The following is an 8,313-nucleotide window of genomic DNA, read 5'->3' as shown; positions in this document are numbered from 1 at the left end:
ACTAAAATGAAATATTTACTGTTTACCAAATGCATACATATAAATGATATAAAACAGCCTTATTTGTGATCCCGAACCTCAAAGCTAGTCATAAGCATGGGCAAATATTATAGCAATAGGATATCATTAAGATATTCAGTAAAGCTTATGTTAAATTAAGATATTTTGTTAATTGTCTGCCATAAATATATCTAAACTTTAGTAACAGGCTATATGCATTGCTAAGGACTTCATTTGGACAGCTTTAAAGGCGAAAAGTATCCTCAGATTACAGATTTACAGAAAAGTTGTAGGCCTGTCTCAGCCAAATATCGCCCTATCCTAACAAACCATACATAAATGGAAAACTCATTTATTCAGATTATAAATCTCAAAATTGCCATATTACATTTCCACGCTCTATCTATCTATCTATCTATCTATCTATCTATCTATCTGTCTGTCATATATCTATCTGTCTGTCTTTCTATCATCTATCTGTCTATCTATCTGTCTGACTATCTATATATCTGTCTATCTTTCTGTCTATCTATCTATCTGTCTGTCTGTATATCTATCTATCTATCTATCTATATATCTAACTATCTATCTATCTATCTTTCTGTCTGTCTATCTATCTTTCTGTCTGTCTGTCTATCTATCTATCTATCATCTATCTGTCTATCTATCTGTCTGACTATCTATCTATCTGTCTATCTATCTTTCTGTCTGTCTATCTATCTGTCTGACTATCTATCTATATGTCTATCTATCTTTCTGTCTGTCTGTCTATCTATCTGTCTGACTATCCATCTATCTATCTATCTATCTTTCTGTCTGTCTATCTATCTTTCTGTCTGTCTGTCTATCTATCTATCATCTATCTGTCTATCTATCTATCTATCTATCTATCTATCTATCTGTCTGTCATATATCTATCTGTCTGTCTGTCTTTCTATCTATCTGTCTGACTATCTATATATCTGTCTATCTATCTTTCTGTCTATCTATCTATCTTTCTGTCTGTCTGTCTATCTATCTGTCTGACTATCTATCTATCTATCTTTCTGTCTGTCTATCTATCTTTCTGTCTGTCTATCTGTCTGACTATCTATCTATCTATCTTTCTGTCTGTCTGTCTATCTATCTGTCTGACTATCTATCTATCTATCTATCTATCTATCTATCTATCTATCTATCTATATATCTATATATCTATCTTTCTGTCTGTCTATCTATCTTTCTGTCTGTCTGTCTGTCTATCTATCTATCATCTATCTGTCTGTCTGTCTGTCTATCTATCTGTCTATCCATCTATCTATCTATCTATCTATCTATCTATCTATCGTACAATGGGCGACAAGCTAACGATCATCAGATGACGAGGGCGGTGACGTAGCGCCTCGCCGCTCGCGCTGGCGTCAGGGCAGAATTTGAAACCGCGGAGCCGGTGGACGGAGAGGCGAATCTACGCATCGAAACCGATTTACCTCAGCATGGACTAGTTAGCCGGACGAGCGCGCTTACTCCACGTTCAGCGTCTTTCAGAGTTTGTTAGGTAGTTTGTCCGCTGTTGTTCCTGAGAGAATAGGAAGACGGTGTCCGTTCTAAACTTTAGTGGAGTGATTTTGTCCTGCGTGAAATACAGCGCTGTCTGTCGGTCGGTCGCTGTGCAGTTTTAACAAAATGAGGCGAATCTCTTTTTTCGTTAGCCTAAATGAAGGACATAGTTTAGTTTCGGAGTTGGAGTTTTGTTAGCGGTATCTTTCAAAGCTAAATGAGCTAATCTGCGCTAGCTGGACGCTCTTAGCATCGGTTATCTTGTTCAAACTCGACTGAACTCATTCAGCTGAAGCAAATTCATTTATTGTCAACTCTTTCTGAATAACCGCGAACTAAACGCTCTTTTCTCCGTTGGCTGCGTGAACACCGCGAAGAGGCCGTTGGCACTGGGTGTTTTTTTTTCTTTCCTGGTTGTGAGTCTGATCATGAGCAGAGTGCTGGTTAAGTGATAATAAGCGGTCTGCAGATTGACTGGACACTAGCTGGAGGTGATGGCCCGGAGGAGGCTGGACAGTCGCAGTGGGTCCTCGGCTCTGCTGTCAGAGATCCACACTCACATCCACACGGATCCCCTGGACGCCGTGTTTGACATGAGCAACGAACTGGGCAGGTGTGTGAAAATGCCATTACCTAAAAGGTGTCTTCTTTTAAGCGTTCCCGTGCTTTCTTTGATACTGTCGTACAGTTTTTATGTATGTTGATGAACATTAAATACACATAATCACACAAAGATGTTACCCTTTCTGTATACATTTTGTCTCTGCAAAAAACCCATGTGTATGCATGGGTTTCTGTTCTGTCAGATCTTGAAATTCTGAGATGCTAAAGTACTGTCGTATGTTTAATGAAATAAACTATTTATTTGTCACTAGTGGTTTTAGACAACTATAGGACGTTTTTTTTTCATTTTTTTCAGCAATATTTATTGCAATTTAGTACAATTCTTATGATAGCATTCTACAGTAGTCTTGAAGTTTTGAGAACGTACAAGATACAAGAATATATTTTGTCTTTAGGTTTTAGGACAACTTTTAATGAAAGGTTATCGAATGTTGATCAGGTTCCAAAGAAACTTTTCCTATTATCATCAACGTTGAGCACTGGTGCACTGCTTAATATTTCTGTGGAAACTGATTAATGTTTTTCAAGGCTGAAAATTGTCAACTCAACACATCCTTGCTTTAGAAAAAGTACTTGTTATTTTCTCTCATTGGGTATGTGCATATATTTACAACATCGTTACCATTAAGGGAAGCATCATACGATGCCTTAATCATATTGCATCGTATGAACAGTAGGATAGATGTGTTCCTGGTTTATTTTTTTACAAGAGTGAGTAGGACTGAAGGTTGTCTGGAGTATGGAGTCTGTCCTGCTTAGCTATTCAGGATTGGAAAGGCCTTGCTCACTGAACTGTGACTAATATGTGTGTGTGTGTGTTTGTGTTTGTGTGTGTGTGTCACTGCTAAAGCACTACAGCACAGCTTTGGACCTTGCAGGAAGGAAACCCATGTGGGAACCAGAGCCAGTTTTGTGCTGTGATGTAGATTGTACTGTGAATACTGAGAAAGAGGAAGTGACATTGGTCTCTTCCTCTTTCTCTCTCGCACCATTTGCATACAACCATATTCGACCTGTTTTCATGCTGCCGGCTGTGTTGTTTAACAGGAAATTATTTCACAGTCCGCTTACAGTTTTAACTCTTTAGTGTAAAGATGTTTTGTTGTTTGTTTCTGTGGAGAAAGGTTTTTATGAGACGACAACATGCGGGGTTGTTCAAATAAAGCAATTTCATTTTGAATCTGGACCATATGATTGGGGTTTATTGGTATTTACTGGCATTGGAAAATACCTTGAAAGGTCAGGGATTTTTCCTTTTAGTCTGGGAGAGTCAAATAAATTCTTAAAACGCTAAGAAATTCTAGAAATAACAGTATTGATTGAATTCTCAAGAAGGACTTTCTTTATCTTGTTGACATACACAATTTAAAATATGTAAGGTCTGGGTTTCTTTTTTTTTCCTAGATGAATAAATAAATGGCTACCCCTAGCAAACATGCATTAAATTGATCAAAATGGACAGTAATGACATTTAAAAATTACAAAGGTTTTTCTGAACTAATCATCAAGGAATCCTATAAAAAAGTGTCAGGGGTTTCCACAAAAATATCAAGAAGCTGTTTAGCTACTGTGTTCAACATAAATAATTAAAAGAAATATTGCTTGAGTCATCATATTAAAATTACTCTTAAAGGATATGATTCTAAAGATTGGGGTAATGGCTGTAACGTGTTAAAATATACTGAAATGTAAAAAACTTCACAATATTACCAATTCGCTTTTTATTTTTTTCCCCAAAACTTTTGATAGGTAGTATATATATATTGTTACAGGTTTTATTTTGACTGTCTGCTTTGATTTGATTCCAAGATAGAATAGTTACAGTATATGCAGCATACAGTACAGCACAATATGATACATCCTAATATAATGTATTATAACAAAATCTGTCTACAGTCTGGTCCAAAGAATTGTGGGATTGATTTTGAGTATATACTTACATATGCCAATGTCTCACCTGTTCATGTTGTGACAATAAATTGCAGTTCTTAGAGTAAAGTCTGGCCCACATCAGTCATCTAACCTGATATTAAGCTGTGAGAACATCTAATGGAGGGTTTGAATCACTTAATAGCTGTCTGTGTCAGTAAGAGCTTTAGTATGAATGAGAGAACAGCTTTAGGTGTGACTGATTGCATGCACACTGTGACATCTTTAAAGTGCATCATAAAAAGAAAAAAAACAACTTTTCTTTATACCTCAAAAATGTCCATTTGTCACATTCTGCCTCCATTATGCTCATTTTATTCTTTCACTCCCTCTTTTTGTTTCTGTTTATCTCTCTCAGGGGGAAGTTTGCAGTGGTGAAGAGATGTGCTGAAAAGGCCACAGGGAAAGTCTTCGCTGCAAAGTTCATCAAGAAGCGGCGGCGAGGTCGCGACTGCAGGGCAGAGGTCATTCATGAGATCGCCGTTTTAGAGGCGGCGAAGAACAACCCTCGTGTGGTGAACCTGCACTCTGTATACGAGACCGATCATGACCTCGTTCTAATGCTGGAATAGTGAGTGCTGTGATTAGATATATCAGTTGTACACCCAGCTGGAAGGATTGTTGAGCTGAGTACTAAGAATATCTCTGATTGTGTTTGTGTGCCAGTGCGGCGGGTGGTGAGATATTTGACCACTGTGTGTCTGAGGAGCTGCTGCCAGAAAGTCAGATCACCCGTCTGATCCGACAGATGCTTGAGGGTATTCACCTACTGCACCAGAGCAGCGTGGTCCACCTGGACTTGAAGGTCAGCTGTCCGGCTGCCTGTAACGTCTTCATTGGACACATTTTAAATGAGATGATTTGAATTTCTTCTAAAATACACTAGTTGTATTTGTTATTAAGACAATATTTTTCTTTTATTCAGCCCCAGAATATTCTCCTGACGTGTCTGAGCCCAATGGGGGATATAAAGATAGTGGATTTTGGCTTGGCCCGCAGGTTGGGCTCTTCTGGGGAGCTCAGAGAGATTCTGGGAACCCCCGAGTACGTAGGTAAGGATTATTCAGTGCCATTTATCTTCACGTTCACACATATCTCTGTGTTCGTCAGCTCATCGCAACAGAAGAGTTCATGCTCTGTGAAAATAATGTATTTCATGACTGTTTTTTGTTTTATTTTAAACGATATATCCAGCCCCTGAGATCTTGAACTATGAACCAATCACCACAGCAACAGACCTCTGGTGAGTCTTAATCTTTTTCATCAGGTGTTTCAATATACAAGTTTCCCACAGGGCGATATCCAGACCTGGAAAAGTCATGGGACATTAATAAAATTGTAGAAGGTCTTGGAAATTCCAGTGGTCATGTTCATGGAAAACTCTGAATGTAGTGAAAAGTCTGGCCATCACATGCTCATGCCATATTCTGCTATTTGAAAGAATAAAATACATTACTGTTCAGTCTGGTGTCAGTAAAAAAAAATAATGTTTAAAGATTTAACAGTGAAACCGTTGTTTTGAAAAAAATCTTACTAATGTTAAAAAAATGTTTATTTGAATATTGTTACTTACATTATTACTCCAGTCTTAGATGTTGAAAACAGTGATACTGCCCTAGTTTATTCAAAAAAAGATAAGGTAAGGTAAAATATGAAACTATTTGAAACCAGCCAATAGACCAGCATGTTCAGGCAGGGAGAGGAGAGGCCAGAAAACCAGCTGAGGCAGCAGCAGGATGGTCTGATACTAGAGGCAAAACACTTATTCATTTTTGTTGTTGTTTAAGATGGTTTTTAACTGATTGTGTGTCTGTTGACATCAGGAGTGTGGGAGTGATTGCCTATATGCTGGTGACAGGAGAGTCTCCCTTCGCTGGCGAGGATAAACAGGAGACCTTTCTAAATGTATCCCAGGTGAACGTGGACTACAGCAGAGAGGCTTTCTCAAGGGTGTCTGAACTGGCTGTCGACTTCATCCGGAAACTGCTGGTCAAAGCACCAGAGTAAGTCTGCCCTCGCGACTTTGACTTCAGACAGTTAGAGGAAGTGAAGCTTGTTTGCCAAGCCATGTACTTCGCAAAACAATGTACGCTTCTAGATGAAGAGTCATATGATAACTGCTGTGGGAAACTCTTTCCCACTTACAAATCGGAAATTGTACAATAAATTTTTTTTAAATTTATTGCCTCACAGATTTTCAGAAATGAAATCATTTCGAAAGGCTTACAAATTGTCCAATGATCACTCTTATATGGCTGAATATTGACTTTCCTCATTGCCATAGATTGTATAACTATTGGTTATCACAAAGTATAAAGTCCAGATTTCATTTTCTTTTCATTTGTCATCACATATTCACAGAAAACATTTAAGCATGAAAGCAACTGAGATTAAATGAGGTCAGACTGTTAAGCAAAAATGGCAGGAAGGCGTTTTGGTTGTACTAAACAGAATGAAAATGGTAGATTTCCAGTTGCTGTCATAAATTAATTAATGCACTTTGATTTTATTACTACTGTTTCAGCAGAATAGTATCAGAATGTTTTCCATTCGGCCACATGCCAAAGTCCTTGACGTGAATTCTCCCTTGCTTTATCAGGGACCGTCCCAGTGCGGCCGATTGCATGACCCATCCCTGGCTGTGGCTTCATTGTACAGGTTCTGATCCGATCCCCGTGACCCCACGCACTCCCCGGGAAAGGAGTTTCGGCGGGAAGTGGTCCGCGCCACCCGAGGATCCCGAGGACAAAGAAAACATTCTGGACTCGCCGCACTCCAAGAGGTTTCGTTTTGAGGAGGACATGTCAGCCGCAGGCGACGGTGACCACTTGTGCTGATCCAAAACGGAAACGCACTTGCACTGAATAGCATTTTTGGCCCTTTTTGTTGGCCCCCACACAGCACCAGCAAACATGCTTCTCCTCTAATGCTGTTTTCAACATCCTTTGGCCAACCAAAGATGATTTTTTTTTTCACAAAAGGGCTCAGTCTAGTGTAATGTTAATATTATTATTATTATAATAGTAAGAATCTAAATATCTATGTTGCTGTCCTGTCTCAAGATGCCTTTTCCTGCCGCCTTTTGGATTTTTAAGTTATTAATTTGAACATTTTAATTGCCATTCAGTATCAGTTTAATTTTCTGCTGATCTTAGCCCATGTTAATCTCACCACTATTTCCATTACTGCACTTAAGGGATTTCCAACAATAAGGGAAAGACGCTCGAGAGCGGCAGGGCATTCAGTGTTTTTTTTAAAACTGCTTTAATGAAGGATGAGTGTTTGAGCACACTAAAGAGTCTTCGCTTTTTGTGTCTCAACATCAGAAAGAGTTTGTAAGATTAGACTCTGTTAATTCAAAAACACCTGATGAGATGCTCTGTTATAAAGATTCAGTGCAGGAATGCTCTCGTGTATGGGTGTTGGTTTTGTCTCGCTCCTCTTCTTTCTTGTGGCATTGACACATTAGTGGGCTCCATAAAATGTGACTCAACTCAAACACGCACAACACACCCTGGATTACACAAATATGTGTTTGTATTGGTCACAGAACTTCCTCCTAGATAATGACTAAAGAAATGCAGGAAAGCACTTAAACCCTCTATTATATGTGTTTGTGTCACTAAAATAAGAGAAAATAGTTTTTAACAGCTTTAGATTTAGTAAATCAACTGCATCTATTTTAAAATGATTTTCGTTTTAAATATTTCCTTTTCATTGCCAACCTATTGTATAATAAACTATTATTAAGCAACATTCTAGCATTTCCCCCATGGCAGGCGCCTAATATCTCAATGCCTGAGATGGTCTATACATAATCTTCAAATGACAGTTTTTATCTATGCACCAATCTGAGGTAACTCAGGGTTTTTGTTACCTTTTTTGTACAGGTGTTTTTAAGCTAATGCTATTAACTGATGGATGTTTCAGTCTTTGTTCATTCCGAGCCTTGTTCTCAGGGTTAGCTGTAACTGCACAGTTTACCGGTGTATATTTCTCGAGTGCCTTTGGGTGCATTTTTTTTTTTCTATGCTTGAGCCGAACGACCTGACTGGATCTTCTGTTAAACACATTCATTGCAGCACATTTATATGGATGTATTGTTGTTAATGTTTATTCTGTCTTCAGATATGGTACACCCTTTAAACTGATGACCTGTTGTGTTTTAAGAAATTATTTCTACGTGCTTCTGGTCATGGAGATATAAACGTATTCGGTGGG

General features: G+C 38.4%; 1 protein-coding gene across 1 annotated transcript in view; it reads left to right on the top strand.

The window, feature by feature from the left end:
- Positions 1–1,379: 1,379 nt before the first annotated feature.
- Positions 1,380–8,313, top strand: part of stk17b (serine/threonine kinase 17b (apoptosis-inducing)) — a 7,924-nt gene continuing 990 nt past the window's right edge. Inside the window, exons 1-7 of the mRNA XM_043248954.1 lie at positions 1,380–2,152; positions 4,451–4,663; positions 4,759–4,897; positions 5,018–5,144; positions 5,287–5,335; positions 5,916–6,095; positions 6,692–8,313. The exon at positions 6,692–8,313 is cut by the window's right edge and continues 990 nt beyond it. Coding sequence (XP_043104889.1) covers positions 2,034–2,152; positions 4,451–4,663; positions 4,759–4,897; positions 5,018–5,144; positions 5,287–5,335; positions 5,916–6,095; positions 6,692–6,929 — 1,065 coding nt within the window. The 5' untranslated portion in view covers positions 1,380–2,033 and the 3' untranslated portion in view covers positions 6,930–8,313. The remainder of the gene's footprint in view (positions 2,153–4,450; positions 4,664–4,758; positions 4,898–5,017; positions 5,145–5,286; positions 5,336–5,915; positions 6,096–6,691) is intronic.

The sequence above is a fragment of the Puntigrus tetrazona genome, chromosome 9, assembly GCF_018831695.1.
Source record: "Puntigrus tetrazona isolate hp1 chromosome 9, ASM1883169v1, whole genome shotgun sequence".
In the NCBI taxonomy this organism is placed as follows: domain Eukaryota; kingdom Metazoa; phylum Chordata; class Actinopteri; order Cypriniformes; family Cyprinidae; genus Puntigrus; species Puntigrus tetrazona.
Note: the sequence above shows the minus strand (reverse complement) of the source record. Positions and strands in the feature narration are given on the sequence as shown.